Source organism: Polypterus senegalus, chromosome 3 (assembly GCF_016835505.1).
Source record: "Polypterus senegalus isolate Bchr_013 chromosome 3, ASM1683550v1, whole genome shotgun sequence".
In the NCBI taxonomy this organism is placed as follows: Eukaryota; Metazoa; Chordata; class Cladistia; order Polypteriformes; family Polypteridae; genus Polypterus; species Polypterus senegalus.
The window spans coordinates 260,734,736-260,753,389 of NC_053156.1; the positions used below are offsets into that span (position 1 = coordinate 260,734,736).

Genomic DNA, 18,654 nt, shown 5'->3' on the forward strand with positions numbered 1-18,654 from the left:
AGTCTCAAAAAAATGATAGTAAAGATCGCAGCGAAAGAGATCAAATAGTGTTTGAGGATGTCTGGGGGAGAAGAGAGACAAGGCAGTGAGACAAAAGGAAAGCTGCTGTACAGGCTTTTAAACGTTTGAAGCTCCGCATGAAATGCAGATCACGCGGCACTGCAGCAGTAGCAACACAGCAGCTGATCGAGCAAGGAGGAGGTAAAAAAAAAACCTGTATTTGTTTCCCATTGAATCACTGTTTAAGAGGAGTTTCAGAGGAGTGACCGCTTCTCCTTGAGGTGCGTTCAGCTCTCCTCTTCACAACAGCACATAGTGCTGGCATGTTGGCGAGTGAAGTAAGCAGGAGGCCAAGCCCCCTAGTATAATATATATGGAGATATATATCACTGTAGCTCAGTGATTAGTGCTTTCATTTCACTGTTGATGTTGTCTGTGTGGAGTGTGAACATTCTCCCTGTGTCTACGTGGGTTTTCTCTTCCCACATCCCCAATAACACGCTGCTTAGGTTAACTACCACAAGTGTCAGTATTAGTGTTGACATGTGAATGAGAGTGCCTGTAATGGACTCTTGCTCCAATGCTGCTGAGATCCATTTTAAACCTCAGCCAAGAACCTCTGAGGTCATTCGCTTAGCACTATCTCCACTATATCTAGGTTCTCCTGAAAACTCTGATCGGCAGCATTCAGCTCGAGGGCACAGCACTCTCAATGAATGGGTTCAAATCTCATACCCTGACATTGCCTATGTGGACTTTACATCTTCTCCCGATGTCTATGTGAGATTTCCTCCAGCAAATCCAGTTTTCCTCCCACATCCCCAAAGAGGTGCTGGTTAAGTTGGCTTGCAGTGGATTTATGTGTATACATACATGAGTAGGCCATGCAATAGACTAGACCCCTGTCTAGTGCTATTATTAACTCCAGATTCCTGCTGCCCCTCTGAGCTGAATTAATGATATTTGTGAGTTTTATGTTATGTTAAACTTCTATAATTCTCACTGTTCATTTTTTTAACCCACTTGTTGCTTTCATTGTAACGTAAATCAAGGAAGGAAACACTGCCTGGATAACTAGACACACAAGCACAACCATGGACACTCTAAATCTGAAATGATTTTGAAATGTGGATTGTGGAGGAAAACCAAACTCCATTGTGCAGACATAAAGTAAACAGTACAAACCCCATACAGAAGACAACACTTGCCCTGGGCTCCAAAGGCATTGTGGTGGAAAGTATGGCCATGGTGTCACTTAACAAAAATGAAATCCAAAGCTTGTTAAGAAATGAATGATACTGACTTAATGCACATTATTGAAAACATCCAAAGAGCTATAACTGATATACTTCAAAGAAGAAACTTCTGGTGGGAGTTGATGAACATTTCGAACACTTTAATTTAATATCCGTCTCATTAATTTCATTGCACATGTATGTTTATATGGTTTATCATTTATGCTTAACACTGGTAAAGCGCAGTTAGGTTGCTTCTTACTGATTGTAAAAAAGAAACTAAGCAAATTTAAGTAGCGTCTTTCTATTGTGGCAATTGTTATTCTATAATTACTTGCATCAGAAGTTTTAAATATAATTAAAAGACAACAGTATGTTAAAAGCATCCATTATTTTTCTGTGTTTCAGCTCACTGCCGTTTTTAGTAACATGAATGGCTTTGAATGTGTGAATTTCACTGGGTTTCGGTAAGTAGTAAAGGAGGGCAGTGGTTGCCCTTTGTTGATACATTGGGGTAAAATTAAATTTGGACTTTTTTCTTCCATGAAACGCAAGGAGAGGAAGTGTAATTGCTGACTTTACTGTATACGTAAGTGGATACCTTAACACTTCGCAGCTTCAGACATTGGTTTCACAAGCAGGATCTTCATTAAATGGCATTATAGCCATAATCACAACAGGTAGGATTTTTTCCTTCATCACTGAAGTATCTTCTATTAAAAATATGATCTTTGAAGCCAGCATTAATTATACGGAAAACCTTTTGTTCTTTTATGCCCCTCATATTAGTAGTTTTTTTATATTTGATATTATTTATTATTGTTGTGTGTGTTTCTTCAGTAGAGTTTATCTCCAGAAACACTTATAGCCCTCTGTGGAACTTGATGCTCATATAGATTTATATAAAATAAAAACACAACAAAGGAATAATAAGTTCTGCTTTTAAACTTTTTACACTTATTCAGCTATCATGACAGCCCTCTTTAGAATGGTGAGAACACATAACATACCTATAGCTAGTTGTCTTAAAACAGAATTTCATAGCTTTATGACTCAAAATGGATCCAAATCCGGGTCTGATCACTTTCTGTGTTGAGATTGCACTTCTCTCCTTTTTGGTGTGGGGTGCTTATCAGAAAGGCATGAGTGGTAGGTCAGTCGGTGACTCCAAACTGACCCCATGTGAGTAAATGTAGTTAAGTGTCTGTCCTGCTGCGCGCTGGCACCTCATCCTAAGTTGGATACGCTCTTGTGTTCCATGCTGGCAAGCATTTCATTCCATCGCCTTGCACAGATTAAGTGGTTTAAAAGGTGCGTAGACATGTTTTATGATGTATTTGTGATTATAGCAAGCCAAATGCAGTTTACTTATTAAGATATCCGAAAAGGGGGCAGTACGGTGGCGCAGTGGGTCGCGCTGCTGCCTTGCAGTTAGGAGACGTGGGTTCGCTTCCCGGGTCCACCCTGCGTGGAGTTTGCATGTTCTCTCGCGTGGGTTTCCTCCGGGCGCTCCGGTTTGCTCCCAGAGACATGCAGGTTAGGTGCATTGGCGATTTTAATTGTCCTTGGTGTGTGGGTGTGTGTGTCCTGCGGTGGGGCGGGACCCTGCCCGAGGTTTGTTTTCTGCCTTGCGCCCTGTGTTGGCTGGCATTGGCTCAACCCCGTGACCCTGTAGTTAGGATATAGCGGGTTCGATAATTGATGGATGGATATCTGAAGAGTGTTTCCCAATATCTCAAAATATGTTTGTTTACATTTTAAAATATATCTCAAAAATAACTTGTGTGTGCATTTCATGTTAACTCAAACACATTTTGAGACATCTGAAATTGACCTTGCATACATTTTAAGATATCTCAAATGCATTTCAAGATATTGCGAAATCACTTTGTGTAAAATTATCAATTCTTTCGGTCTATTTTGAGGTATCTTGAAATCCAATTGAGATATCTGAAAATGAACAGGAAGCTATTTTGACATACTGTATCTTCAATTGTATTGTACATACAGTATTTGAAAATTCTATTCAGTATATTTTAAAAAATGTCATGCCCTTTTAAATATATCTTATCATGAGATATCATAAAATAAAATAATTAAATCCAAGATATCTTGAACTATATTTTAAGATATCCTGAAATGGAGCAGAGACCCAATTAATAAAGCAAAAATAAACAAATAGAAAAATCTATTCTTTTGTGTGAAAGTTAGTATGTACATATATCTGGTAAATCTTGCATCAATCATATGCTACAATTGCTCTACATACTAGCTTATCACGTTGCATCTTGCATATGGCTCAATGTATATATTCATGCATTGAAGCAAACATCAACGTGGAAAAAATCTTTTGTAGTAAGCCAACTTGGCTGCTTCTGGCAGTGAGGCGGTCAGTAGTCAGTAGTACACACAGCAAAACAGTTTTTCCAAAATTATACTTCCACTATTTCTGGTCTACATCTCTTGCCCTTTGGAATCAGCAAATGTCTCTTCACTGTGACTCTAAAATCAAATGCAAACTCCACACAGGGAGGACCCGGGAAGCGAACACAGGTCTCTTTACTGCGAGGCAGCAATGCTACCCATTGTGCCACCGTGCTGCCCAGACAATTAAATATTTTTTATAATTTTTGCATATAGTATTCTATAACGTTTGTCATTAGCTTCTTTATTTTATCCTACAAGACTAAATTACTTTCTTGTATTGTAGCTGCGTTTACCCAAAATTACCAAAATTCTGCAGCTCCAGCTTGTAAACAGGATTCAGCAAAAGCCTGAGACGTCGAAATGATTCCACAGACAAAATATCTTAGTTTTTAAAAGTTTTGGTTAAAATTCAAAGTAAAACAGTTCACACAAAAAAGAAAAATTGAAAATGGCAAAAATTAGAAAAATTCTAAGAGAAGTTCTGTTCAAAGCTTATAAATCTTGTCACATTTCTGATCTTTACAAATTACTTTTAAACGTTTCTGAACCCTTTCAAAGTGGTCAGAAAACTGTACGCCTGTCCTATTTCTATGCTGTAAATGGGTCTTTGAAGTCCCAGTGCACTGGGACCTGTTCTAAACAACAACTGACTCCATTATCACATTGTATCTTAGTTATAGCAAGAAAGTTCTATCTTATACTAACTTACAGGGGGAAAGACAATGCCATTGTTTATGACTATGAAAGAAATTTATATTCTATTCAAATTAAGCAAATACTAACTCAAAGCTTTAACTTTCTAAGATTGGCTTTTACATGTATAATATTTTCCAAAAAGTATGATTTGCCTCTAGCTCTGTCTTTACCTCCAGACATCTCTACTTTAATTTTCCGATGTTTGTGGTAATGGTTAAAGATGTCAATTCTTTTTCAGCATAATTTCTTTTTCAAATTCAAAATGATTTGCAAATATTGACCATGCATGTAATAGATATGGACTGCACAGAGCCTACTCAGTGGTGCCCTAGTTTAGAGTTGCTATCTCTCAGTTCCCTAGTTCTAAGTGCTATTCCTGTACAGGTCCCAACATACAGTATCTAAAGTCTGTAGTTTTCTTTGTGTACAGGTTTTCTACTGCACGTCAAAGACATGCATGTTTAGTTAAAATGACGCTGGGAACTGTCCTGAGTTAAGTGAGAGTGTGTATATGAGAGAGCATGACTCTGATGAACTAGCAAATTGTCCAGAATTGGCTCTTTTCTTGTGCTTGTGGACGAAAACTCAGACCCGACAGCAGGTGCGGTTATAAAGCAGCTTTATTTTCAGAGTCACGGTGAGAAGAGTTTCAGAAAAGCAGACAATCAAATATACATGACAGCATCAGGGCTCTTCTGAACCCCGTCTGTTGGGTGGGGTCCAGTTTTATACCCCTAGAATGCGTGATTTAATATCATTATAAAATGTAACAGTCAACACATTTATTATACACAAACCTTGAGCCCCTTTAATGTCCCTTGTAAAACTTGATTTCTTGGCTCCTTTTGTTATGGCGTTCAGATGTAAGCTAAGGGAAAACGTGATAAGGCAGACTCATGTGTGGAATGCTCAGACCTTGAGTCCTTTGCACAAACATTTTTCTGTTTGCTAAAACAAAGCATGCTGTTACTTGGTTTCGTAAAGCTTACTTCTCAGACATGAATTAGTACAAGAGAACGAAGAGAACATTCGTCTTCCACATGCTCCATTCTGATATAATGGGCTCTGATATCATGTATTCCTGTAATGAATAAAAGCAAAGGATTCATAGATGGTATCACATATGCTCCTGTCACACATGTACGATATTACAGGCATTTACAGACTGACCAAGTATAATTCTATTTGTGCCTATCAAAGAATTGACAGGTTAAGCACATAAAATATCAAGAAGGCCGGCAGTAAGACACACAAATGTTTATGTGAGTGATCCAATGACAAGTTTATTTGTTTTGCCAGGTTACCTGCTGAAAATTGATACAAATATGGCAACTCAAAAATACATAAACTAGTCTCCACTATAGCCTTGATGGAAACGATCAAATTATCCATTCTGGTCGTGCATTGTCTACCATTTTCCAGCAGCAAAAAGAGAAGTGTGGATGGCATAAGGCATTTGATCAGTTTGAAAGAAGAAGAAGAAATTAGGCTTTGTGCAATTTTTGCAAAACTGAAAAGTCTTCTTATTTTCTGGAATGTTAACTTACCCATTTAAGTCTTTTGCACTGTTTAAATGTTTGTTTGGGATTTAGTCATGCTAAAATCTAACATTTGAACACTTAAATTAACTCTTAAAAAAACACCCCTGAAGAGGTTGGTACCAGACATTTTAAGCAACTTTCACGATGCTTGCTTTCAAACCTGACATTGTAATCAGTGTACACAGGAATATCACCAGATAACGTTCAGCAAATCTCTGGAATCGTTAACCTGGGAATTTCAGATATTTCAGATTTTAATGACTCAGCAATAACATGTGGGAAAGCAGTTGGTTTCTGCTTTCTATCTCAAAGGCATTTTTAGAACATTAGAAAATTAGAAAAATCTAAACAAGAACAGATATTCAACCCAACAAAGCTTGCCAGTCCTATCTACTTCATTCTTCTAAAATAATATCAAGTCTAATTTTGAAAGTCCCTAAAGTCCAACTGTATACCACACTACTTGATAACTTGTTCCTTGTGCCTGCGGTTCTGTGTGTAAATAAAAACTTCCTAATGTTTCTGAGAAATTTACGCTTAACAAGTTTCCAACTGTGTCCCCATGTTCTTATTGAACTCATTTTAAAATAACCGTTTTGATCCACTGTATTATTTCCCTTCATAATTTTAAACACTTCAATCCTATCACCTGTTAATAATCAAAAAGACTCAGCTCTTTTAATCTTTCCTCATAATTCAACCCCTGTAGCCCTGGAATCAGCCTAGTCGCTCTTCTCTGGACCTTTTCTAGTGCTGCTATATCCTTTTTGTAGCCTGGAGACCCAAACTGCACACAGTACTCCAGATGAGGCCTCACCAGTGCATTATAAAGGTTGAGCAGAACCTCCTTGGACTTGAACTCCACACATCGTGCTATATATCCTAACATTCTGTTAGCCTTCTTAATGGCTTCTGAACACTATTGGGAAGTTGATAGCTTTGAGTCCACTATGACTCCTAAATCCTTCTCATAAGGTGTACTCTTGATTTTCAGACCTCTAATTGTGTATTCAAAAAAATTTTGGAGTCATTTTTAACTGTTATCATATTTCATAAAATATCATAAAATGCAACAATGTAGCATTACCCTGCATTTTTCACTGGTCCTTTCTAAGTAATATGATTTTGATTGTATTTTATTGAAGCCACTTTGTTAACATATATCTTCTTTTCCTTTTTTATACAGGTTTTGTGTCTATGAAAATTCCTAACACTCCATTGAAATATAATTCAACGGGTACACTAGTTTGTTCCATTGAAAGTGATTTTGATATTTCCAAATGGGAAATAAGCATAGATCAAAATGTACGGGAAATTTTAACTGGTTCAGAGTGTACCGTTTCTTCCACTAGCAATTCAACAACACTCAATTTACTAAGAGCCAACCAGGCCTGGAGAGGTAAGTGTTATTGTGTTCATAAGAATTAGTCATGAAACCACTTCAGTTTTTTTGTCCGGTGCCTCCTAACTAGAGAAAAACCCCACATATGATACAGTAGACTGTTCAACTTGTCTTGATGTCTGTTAATGCAAGGCTTCCAGCTTTTTCCTATTTTTGTCATTTTTTGGACCATATTATGTGTAGGAAATTATACCCTTATGATAAAAAGTAAACCAAGTTGTGCATGCCACATCAGCCGACACCAGGGGTTCACCCCCTAATGAAATACTAGGAGTCAAAGTTACTGTTTTTCACAAAAGTTTGAATAGAAATGGACAGTTGGTAATATATGCATGTAAAGTGTCATACTGTATATGCTGTTTGGAAGTTGCTGATTGCAAAAATTGTGATATTTTTGATATTTTATCTCTTTACCTGTGGTCCTAGCCCTCTAAGAGTCAGTACCAGAAAGTTAAAAATAACCAATTTCATACAAGTGGACGTCTTCTCCTGTTCAGGAGACCGCAAAGGTAAAACTGAGGAGACATCAATTTTAAGGGGAAGCATCGAGGCTTGTAGATGCTTAAATTGATGAATTGTGCCTGAGATATTTACCCTTGTTTTTAGCAGTAGCATATTTAATAATTACTTATTTGTACTTTTTAACTTCTACTTTAGCACATTTTATTGGGATTATTTATTGACTTATCTATGGAAGAACACCTCACTTTTTTGCACTTTGATTGCTTGTAAATAAACGTACTCTGCACATTTGCACCTACCCCATGCCCTCATTACACTGGCTCATCTTAGTTATGTTATCAGCGGTTCAAGTTCAAGGATAACCTGGACTGTCGTTTTAGTTAAAGCAGGTCCATTCTGTGCATCTGTAGCTTTTGGTTGAGTATGGCTGTCTCACCCTGCTGGTTAAGTTCAGGATTGGACATGAGTTGAGTGGCCATTCCTCTCCACATTCTGGGTTTTGTTTCTGGCCTGTATTGGCTTCTTTTAATCCCTGTGACTTGGATTACTCTCATTTTATTGCCACATCTCACAGTCTGTTTTCTAGGCTACCGGAATTCAGTATTTCTTGATCATTGCTATGCTGTTTTGATTCACCACGTTAATTTCAAAACATCACCATAATCCCTTGTTCTATTTTACGTGTCCGACTTTATAACTTCATAAATGCATGCACATTTATGCAAGTAAAACAGTACAAAACTTTGAACTAATTATTTATGGTAATAAAAATAATATATATAAGTAAGTAAACTAAACTGAATTTAATATGTCATTTAATGAAGATGCAGTAATGACAGAGGGGTTTTTGTTTGTTTCCCAGAAACAGAAAATATAACTATTCAGTATCTAGAAAAACATAAATAAAAAGGAACAACAGGAACAATAACTAAATGAGTGAAATTAATGCTATTGAAGAAAACATATTTGCTGTTTTTCTTAAGTAACTTTTACTTGAAATCTTTTGTTCTAGGAAATTATACTTGCACCTTTACAAAAGGATTAATTATTCACAAAGCAAGTGCATTTATTGATATAGCACTTCTACCAGATAAAATCAATATGACTGTAACGCCAAGTTATCCGGACTGCAGTGGACCTTCTTCTGTAAACTTTAATGTAAACTGCTCTATACAAGAGTCAACTGAAAACTATACAGTAACATGGAACAGTGATGGATCAGTATATAACACGTCCAGTAGTCAAGGTAAGGGCACATTTCTCCACTAGATGCACCAAGGTACTTTCGATTATATTTTATTTTGTGAATTGCTTACCACATTCTATATGACAAAAGGAGGGCAGCATGATAGCACATTGAGTAGTGCTGCTACCTCATAGATGTAGCGTCCAAGGCTCGAATCCTGCAGCTGTTTGCTATCCACGTGGAGTCTGTGCCAGTCTGCGTACATTTTATCCTGGGTACTCCAGTGTTCCTCCCACATCACCAAAGATGTTCTGGTTAGGTTCAAATTGACTGTGAATGTGTGAGTGAACAGTGTGATGTCCTGGGCTGATTTCTGCCTTATGTTTAGTGTTGCCACTCATGTCCCTGAAGTGGATTAAGTAGGATGAGAATGTTATATTCCAACCTAAGGGGTATGATGCAGGAACAAGTGTCCCTTCTGGGGATGGTTTCACTTAGGAAGATGTTGCTTCTGAGATAGGACCCAGTTCCCTGCCAGACAGACTCAGGTGAACTAGCTTCAGAGAATATGTAAATTGATAAAAAAAATACCATATTAGTTTTTAAAATTAGATTAGTTTGGGACAGTGATGATATAATGGCTAACGCTGTTATCTCACAGCACCAGAAATCATTGTGTGGTTATTGGCCTGATCATTGTCTGTGTGAAACTTCTGTATTTTCCATTTACGTGAGTTTCTTTCTACACCCCAAAAATGTGCATATTGTTTTATTGGAAACATAAATTGCCCTAATGTGGGTCGAGTCATGGCAGTGTATGGATTTCCATTCAGGGTTGATTCCTGCCTTACCCCAGATTTGGCTAAGGCAGACTGTTGCACCCTCTAGTGCACGGGTGTCAAACTCCGGTCCTGGAGGTCCCCAGTGGTTTTCATTTTAACCTTCTTCATTAGTGATCAGTTTTTGCTGTTAATTAACTTCTTTTGCTTTAGTTTTAATTAACTTGACTCAGGCCCCTTAGTTGCCTCTTTTTCCTTAATTAGCAGCCAAACAATAATGAGACACAAAACAAGCCACCGCATGACCAGCTCACCTGTGCATATCACACAATATCTGAAAATTAAGAAAGGTGGAGGTCTTGGTAAGGTAGATCTTTCAGGTCACCAAAACATTTTGACAGTGTTCTTAGAAAATACAAAAAAAACAACCGTTTTGGAAATGTCTGCTGTGACAGAATGAGAGGAGCAACAAGCCGTGGAATTAAATAACGGGCTTAATTAACAGCAAGAGTCAGCTTCTCATTAAGAGATTGATCGGAGTATGAAATCCCAGTTTAGCTGGTCATCTGTTGGCTCGTTTCACATCTCATTTCTGTTTGGCTGTCATTTATGAAGAAAAGGATAAATTCAGAGGACTGAATCCGTAAAAACAAAGCTATTCAAATGAAGGGAAAAGAAGTTAATTAGCAGTGAAAACTGGTCGCTGATTAGGAAAAGGTTTAGAATGAAAAGCTGCAGCCACTGCGGCCCTGTGGCCTGCTCGAGTGGATGGGTTCAAAAAATATCTAACTCAAAACCAGAAACTGTATAGAACTTATTCTGTTTTCATTTCACCTCTCACTATACAAGATGAAGAATGCATAACATAATTTTTATACTACTAGGATGTCACATGATAATTTGATAATATGATTCATCTTAATTTCCATTCAGTTACCTTCAGTACAATCATGTATTTGAATAATAAATGTTAACTCTTTCTTTTTATTTTAAATTGTGTTAGATTTAAAGGTGAATTATACACCATTGCTGCTGCTTTTAGATAAATTGATATTTTCTCCCTGGTAATGGACAGCTTAACCAGTCCTTCAATTGTTTCAGATTTTTTTGACTTGAAAAAAGCTTAGTGCGCTTTAACAAACTAAATATTAGAGAGCACAATAAAACCACAAAAAAGAAAAAAGTTTAAATGACTCCTTTTCATTAGTAGATTGGTTTAAAAAACCCACAGAAAATCTTTGTTGAATAAGGTTAAAAATCCCCTTCTTAACCCAATGTGATATTCAAGCATGTACTCCAAATTTAAGAACAAAAGTATTCAGATTGTTTAATGTAAAACAAATTCAGGCAACAGTAAAATATTTGAGAGTTTCATATGAGTAGACTTTAAGCCAAACACTATAGTAAGTATAGGAATTAATTCTGCCACTATATACAAGGAAACTGGCCTTTTTCGTCATATACTGTAGGGTAGCACAGTGGTTAGCGCTGCTGAGTTAGCGCTTCAGATCACAAGGTGTGAATCCTGGCCCAGTCACTCTCTTTCTGACACCCCTTCAAACAGTCATCTAAAGTTTATTCACACTACTAAAACACATGGACCTGCAGTCCTAGAATAAGAGGGGAATCAAAACGTAGATACAGGTAAGACGTTATTGATACTTCATATGTTTTCTAAATACAGTAATTACTTCTTTCAGTTCCTGTAAGTTATAAGGTATTATCACTTCTGGTGGCTCTTAAAATTGGCTTGTGGGACTATCGAAGTTAAAAATAAAAAAACTGTTTTATTGAAAAAAAAAAGAATTTTTTATTTAAAATAATACCTAACCTTTACACATTCTTTTGTTTTCACTGTTAAATACAGCTGCACAGTGATCACATTGGCAATCTAAGTTTTTTTAAGTAGTGTTCTTCAAACTAACATTGATCTAAAGTGTGGCAGATGAGCTTGGTTGGCGCCAACCCAAACACAGACTGACACTGGGGGCACAGGTGAAAACAAACAAAAATATTTATTCTATTCTTCTTCTGGGGATCATGTCTTCCTCGTGTCCCTCAGCTACAGCACAGTCCCCAAAAGACACACAAAAGAAAAGAAAACCACACCACAAAAATCACTCGTCTTCCTCCACTCCTCCCAGGCAGCTTTAACCAGCTTTAACAGCGTCGTTGTTGTTGTTGTTGTCGTTGTCGTCGTCCTCCCGACTCCGGCGCCCTGATTAGTGGCCGCAGTCTCCCTTTATAGCCCACCCAGAAGTGCTTCAGGTGGCAACTAACCTAAATTAGGCCGCATTTCGGGGTGTGGCTGCGTTACCGCCCATATGGGCTCGTTAAGCTGTGCAGCTCCCCCTGGCAGTGGCCACGGAGCGCCGGTGTTCCAGGATAGTGGCCCCGAAGCAACACGGGGGGCTTCCACCAAGTGTTCCGAGGGACGTAGTTTGCATCTCATGGCTGCTCCCCCGGATCCAGTGTCAAAGGGGCGTCCCAGGCAGGCATGGGCCCTGGCTGTCTACCACAAGGGATATAAAAGCAAAGTTTGCATATGGTCAAATGATTTTGATAATCTACTCATTCATCAGCATGTATTTCTTTTTTGGTTTCGCTTTGTCTTCTTTATGCTGTATTTTGGCATGTAAGACAATGAGCCATCATATTTGCCTGCTGCTCAGTTGCTCTTTTTTCCTGATTACTTCTTGCTGGGCTATTTTGTTATGTCTACAGGGCAGATAAGATCTGGAGTAGTCAGGAGAAAGACATAAAAGGAGAAATGGGTCAAAACCAGGAGATCAAAGAAAAGTGTGCGTCAAAGTTGGAGAAAAAGAGTTAGATGCTAAGTAAGGAACAAAAAAATGAAGCACAAGGATTTTTAGCAAGTGATTGAATTGAGGTTTTCATCTACAGCTCAGCTAGGGAAAGAACTTTTATTCCTGTGTGTCGCAATATGCAGTCACAGCCATTGAGGACACACCCATAACAACCATCACATGTCCTAATAGTGGCCGTCCAACAACGTTGCAAATATATCAATTGCCTATAAAAAATATTTCCTAACAACTGTGTGGGTCAGTATCAGGTCTGCTTATTGTTTCTCATTCTTCATCACTGAAGAGCATTCTGCAATTTGCTTGATGCTCAGCAGATGTCTCTGCTCATCTTTTTTTTACTGCCATTATGGTGGTTAGCACTTTGTTTGATAACCAGTTTGCAGCTGACACATGAGTACAATTCATTTTGCAATTCTTTATGCACATGTAATAAACTGTGATGCTCATTGATCCAACACATTCCACACATCCCTCTATGGGATGTTGTTTTTCTAAGCACGCTGTTTTAAGAAAGAAAAGTAAGGTGTATTACTTTAAGAAGCAGGCTGTGTGGCACAACAAAAGGCTAGGTACAAATCACAGTAAACTCACCAGCATTTGTTTACACACATAAGAACTCACTCTGTATTCGTAATTATGAACACACTAGCAAAATAGCCGCGCTTCGCTGTGGGAAAGTACTGTCTTAAAATTTTTTAACAAGAAAATTAAACCTTTTTAAACTGAGGGAAAATATACCAATAATTATTTGTTAAGGATTTCTTTGTATACCACATTGTGAGTTCGGCCCACCGGTTGTAATATGACCAAGCTGTGCGCTGAGCTTACTCTTGAGCATGCAACGTACAGTTGGCCATGTGAACAGTAATCTTGTTTCAAATCTCACAGCTTGGATTGCTGCTGTCATAATCGGTTTGAGTTTCATGGTTTGTTTCAATTACGACAGTATTTGCAGGACTTGTGTTGAAGAGACATTCGGCATCTGGCAAGCGTTTTAAGCATACAACCGATTTCATCGATAACTTCACATCCAGCTTTTGAGAGTTTAAACATTCATAAACATCAAAGTGTCCACTACTGAAATCGTCACCTGTGAATCTAAGATGTTTAAGAGGCATTGGCGGTTGTTGAAAGGTGTAAAATATTTGGCCATTTCGGTACACTTGAAGCGACAACCGAACAATTCAGCGACAGCCATCAACTCACATGCAGAACCATAGGTGAAGGGCTTAAGCATTTCACTCTTCTAGTGCTCCTGTGTAGTATAATTATCTCCTGTACCGTCATCAGTCCACACCTTATCAAGAGTGAGCCTCATATGGCCGTGCAATATGTAACAAAGAGAATGGAAAAGGTAGGTGCCATCTCCGGGCATGAAAACCACTCGGTAAGTGACAGTTCTTTGATCCATGGTGATCACCTCGATAGACATGTTAATGGGGGTACGGTTGGAACGATAAAGGAAATGGGTACCTGAACAATGTAAAGTATGTCTAAAATACCTACACAATAACTTTAATCGTAATAAACAAATAATAAAACAGCGGAGAAGCCATGGATTAAATAAAAAGGCTGTAGTTATCAGCAGGGAGACGTGAAGCAAGGAATGGAATGTAGAGACCGGAGCGACGGACGGCCTTATATAGTCAGGCAGCCAACAACGTGGGAGGTGTTGGGATGGGGGACCCAACGCCGCCTCACACGGTGACCGAGCTGCAGGCTATGGACGTATATATGTACGTAAGTAGGATTCAGTGAGTGTTGGAAACCTGCGTACCAAAATTTCTTGAAGATGGGCCCATAAGTAACAAAGACCGTTGGAAAGTTCAATATGGCGACCGACAGTGGTGTCATACCAACAAAATAAGTATGTACATTGGTTTTGGTTAGCGCAGGGAAGCCGCCTACCAATTTTCGTGAAGATGGGGCCATAAATAAGAAAGTTCAACATGGCGAACGTTGTCGACCGTTATGACCGTTACACATACAATTTTGAAATGAAACCTGCTTAACTTTTGTTATTAAGCTGTAAGGAATGAGCCTGCCAAATTTCAGCCTTCTACTTACACGGGAAGTTGAAGAATTAGTGACATTGGAAAGTTCAATATGGCGGCCGACAGTGGCATCTTACTACCGAAATAAGTACATACATTGGTTTCCGTTAGCACAGGGATGCCGCCTACCAAATTTCGTGAAGATGGGGCCATAAATAAGAATGTTCAACATGGCAGACGTTGTCGACCATTATGACCGTTACGTGTAGAATTTCGAAATTAAACCTGCTTAACTTTTGTAAGTAGGCTGTAAAAAGAATGAGCCTGCCAAATTTCAGCCTTCTACCTACATGGGAAGTTGCAGAATTAGTGATGAGTGAGTGAGTGAGTGAGTCAGTCAGTGAGGGCTTTGCCTTTTATTAGTATAGATACGTGATGATCATATGCATTTTTTCGTCCCTGTCATTCTTGAATTCTGTATCCCACAATTGACTCTCAGCAGATGGCTCTGCACTTCTTCTTCTTCTTACTACGTATTTTTGAGGATTAATTTTAATATGGAACAAACACAGTGCTATCAGTCAATCCAAAATGTTAATAAACCTGAAACCTGAATGTTTCACAACGGAAATGTGAGTGTGAACATCATCAGGGGAATACATATGTGCGCACAATTATTAGGCAACTATTAGTGTGCAGATTTATTATGCAACTAAAGGAAAAATGAAAATTTTCCCATCTCACTTGTTTATTTTCATCTGTTATAGTGAGAATAATAAACAAACACCTCAAAATTTACAAATAAACATCACTGACATTTCAAAAAAAATAAATCAATCAATCAATGACCAATATAGCCACCCTTCTTTCCAATAACAGTCATAAGCCTTTCCATTCATGGAGTCTGTTAGTTTCTTGATCTGTTGACGATCAGCTTTTTGTGGAGCAGTGACTACAGCCTCCCAGACACTCTTCAGAGAGGTGTATTGTTTTTCTCCCCCGTAAATCTAGCGTTTAAGAAGTGCCCACAAGTTCTCGATAGGGTTTAGGTCAGATGAGGAAGGGGGGCCATGTCATTATTCCTTCATCTTTAAGGCCTTTACTGGCTGGCCACGCAGTGGAGAACTTCGATGCAAGTGATGGAGCATTGGCCTGCATAAAAATCATGGTCTTTTTCCTGTATCACTGTTTGAAGAAAGTGTCTTCAAAAAACTGGCAGTAGGTTTGGGAGTTGATTTTGAGTTCATCTTCAATGCAAAAGGTCCAACTAGCTCATCTTTAAAAATACCAGCTCATACCAGTACCCCACCTCCACGTTGGAGTGGAGCTCTGTGCCCATTACTGATCCACAGGTCCATCCATCTGGTCCATCAAGAGTCACTCTCATCTCATCGGTCCATAAAACCTTTGAAAAAAATCTGTCTTCAGATATTTCTTGGCCCAGTTTTGACGTTTCAACTTATGTTTCTTGTTCAGTGGTGGTTGGGTTTCAGCCCTCCTTACCTTGGCCATGTCTTTGAGCACTGAACACCTTGTACTTCTGGGCACTCCAGGTAGGTTGCAGCTCTGGAATATGAAAGTACTGGAGGATAATGGGTTCCTGGTAGCTTCACGTTTGATTCTTCTCAAATCTTTGGCAGCTAATTTGTGTCTTTTGTTCTCAACACGTTTCTTGCGACCCTGTTGACTATTTGCAACAAAATGTTTGATGGTTCTGTGATCACACACCAATATCTTAGCAATTCCAAAAGTGCTGCATCCCTCTGAAAGACTTTTTACAATTTTTGACTTTTCAGAGTCAGTTAAATCTCTTTTTTGGCCCATTTTGCCTGAGGAAAACTAGCTGCCTAATAATTCTGCACACCTTGATATAGGGTGTTGATCTCCTTAGGCCACACCCTCCCTCATTACACAAATACACATCACCTGACGTGCTTAAATCCAATAAGCATTCAAGTTAATACAGCTTGGAGTTGGAATATACGCATTAAAAATGATGATATGGTCAAAATACTCACTTGCCTAATAATTGTGCACACAGTGTATTGTGTTCTACATCATGTTCTCAGCCTCTCTGATTTGCTTGATGCTCAGCAGATGTCGCTGGTCTATTTTTTCTTTCCACCATGTAATTTTGTTTGCTTATCACTTTTCCATAATAATCCCAGTCATTGAGCCGTATATGTAACATATTTTGAGTACTGATAAAGTGGTCCAATTTGACACCCTTGCTGCAGTTGGATCTATATAGTGAGTTAAGTATTTTGCTGCTATTTCATTTTTTTCAATTACCCCATGAAAGTTTTACAGGTGTCCCCTAGTGGACCACGCTCCCATGTTTAGAAGTGCTGTGATAGAGAATATAAACAAACATTTACAGAAGATGGAGTGTCCCTTGTTAATCCACAGGAAACCAGCATCATACAAGTACTGTGTTTTAACTAGTATTTATTTAATTTTTTTTTTTTTTTGCTTTCAGGTCAAATCTATGGATTACAACAAAACATATCGTGCAATGGAACTTCAACACCTTTGGTGACATGTACATTTCGAAACAGATTAGGTGATACTATCCCTCAAAGTATCAATGTTCCAGTTATTTATAGTAAGTAACAGAATGTCATTTACATGTAAGATGCTTTCTACAAAAATGCACCTACATGAAAAAAATATTTGTAACAGTAGTTATTTTATATTTTGAAAATATTTACTTAGAAATTATTAAGGAAAATGTAAATGAGCAAAAATACCCCAATTACATAAATGTGTTTAGGAAAATACATTTTCCAAAAAAAAATTTTAAATACGAAAAGAGCTGAAATCTTGGGCTATGGAAGAATTAGACACACAATACTATGACCTTTTCTCATTGGCTAGAAATGTCATAGGAGTATTACTTATTTATGATGTACATCAGTATATGAGTCATTTGTGTATTTCTTTTTTTTTTCACAAAAAAATTGTCAAGAAAACAGCTCTTATTACAAACAAAATAAGTAGTGTGTTTAATACTAATTAGCATAGGCTGACTGATTGGTAACGCTTGCAAGCATCAGCATCCTTAGAAGGTTTTTATGGAGTCAAGAACAACAACAAAATGTATGTATTGAGCACATTTTTATGCAAAGAATGCAACTCAAAGTGATTTACAAGATGATATAGAGAAACATAGAAGGAACTAACTGGAAACGTAGATTTAAAAAAGCAGTCGGCTCAGAATAGATCCTTGTGGTACACCATATACTGTACAACACCATGGACCTCCGAAGTACAATCACCACAACTAAAAAAGACTTTTCTACATGTTAAATAAAACTGAAACCATCTTAAGACACTGCCAGACAGGCCTACTTAGTAGCTAAGGTGATTTATAAAAATACCGTAGTGTATGGTGATAAATGCTACACTTAAGAATAAGAACATTAACCCGCAAATCATTTACTACTTTAACCAGTGCAGTTTCTGTACTATGATTTGTTCTAAACCTGACTAAAACTTATCAAGAACACAATGTTTATTCAAGTAATGATTTACCTGCTCCTAAAACTGCTTTTTCTAGAATTTAACTTAAGAAAGACACATTAGAAATGTGTTTAAATTGGTCAAAGACTGAGGAGTCAAGACTATTTTTCTTGAGTTAGGGATTTAACAACTGCAGTCTTTAAACAGTCTGGAAAGACCCCCATATCTAATGACAAATTCACTACATCAAGCCCACTATCAATAAGTACATCGTTGACTTCTTTGAAAAAGCCTCTAGGTACTGGGTCAAGGATGCAAGTGGAGGGTTTCATTTGAGAAAAAATTCTATACAGTTTGCATAGTTTTATTTCACTGATAAAATGTAAAAGAGCATTTTGGGATCTGATAGGATTAACTTTATAATATATTACTTCTAATATAATTTACTGTTCTCCCAGTGTCTGCGTGAGTTTCCCCTGGGTGCTCCGGTTTCCTCCCACAGTCCAAAGACATGCAGGTTAGGTGCATTGGCGATTCTAAATTGTCCCGTGTGTGTGTGCTTGGTTTGTATGTGTACGAGCCCTGCGGTGGGCTGGTGCCCTGCCCGGGGTTGGTTTCCTGCCTTGCACCCTGTGTTGTCTG

At 38.0% G+C, this 18,654-nt stretch overlaps 1 protein-coding gene across 2 annotated transcripts in view; it reads left to right on the top strand.

Moving 5' to 3' along the window:
* LOC120526090 (adhesion G protein-coupled receptor F5-like) overlaps positions 1 to 18,654 on the top strand; it is a 97,947-nt gene that overhangs the window by 31,678 nt on the left and 47,615 nt on the right. For both annotated transcript variants that reach the window (XM_039748987.1, XM_039748986.1), the window contains 5 exons: positions 1,644 to 1,702; positions 1,791 to 1,915; positions 7,086 to 7,298; positions 8,776 to 9,009; positions 17,030 to 17,155. In XM_039748987.1, coding sequence (XP_039604921.1) covers positions 1,644 to 1,702; positions 1,791 to 1,915; positions 7,086 to 7,298; positions 8,776 to 9,009; positions 17,030 to 17,155 — 757 coding nt within the window. The remainder of the gene's footprint in view (positions 1 to 1,643; positions 1,703 to 1,790; positions 1,916 to 7,085; positions 7,299 to 8,775; positions 9,010 to 17,029; positions 17,156 to 18,654) is intronic.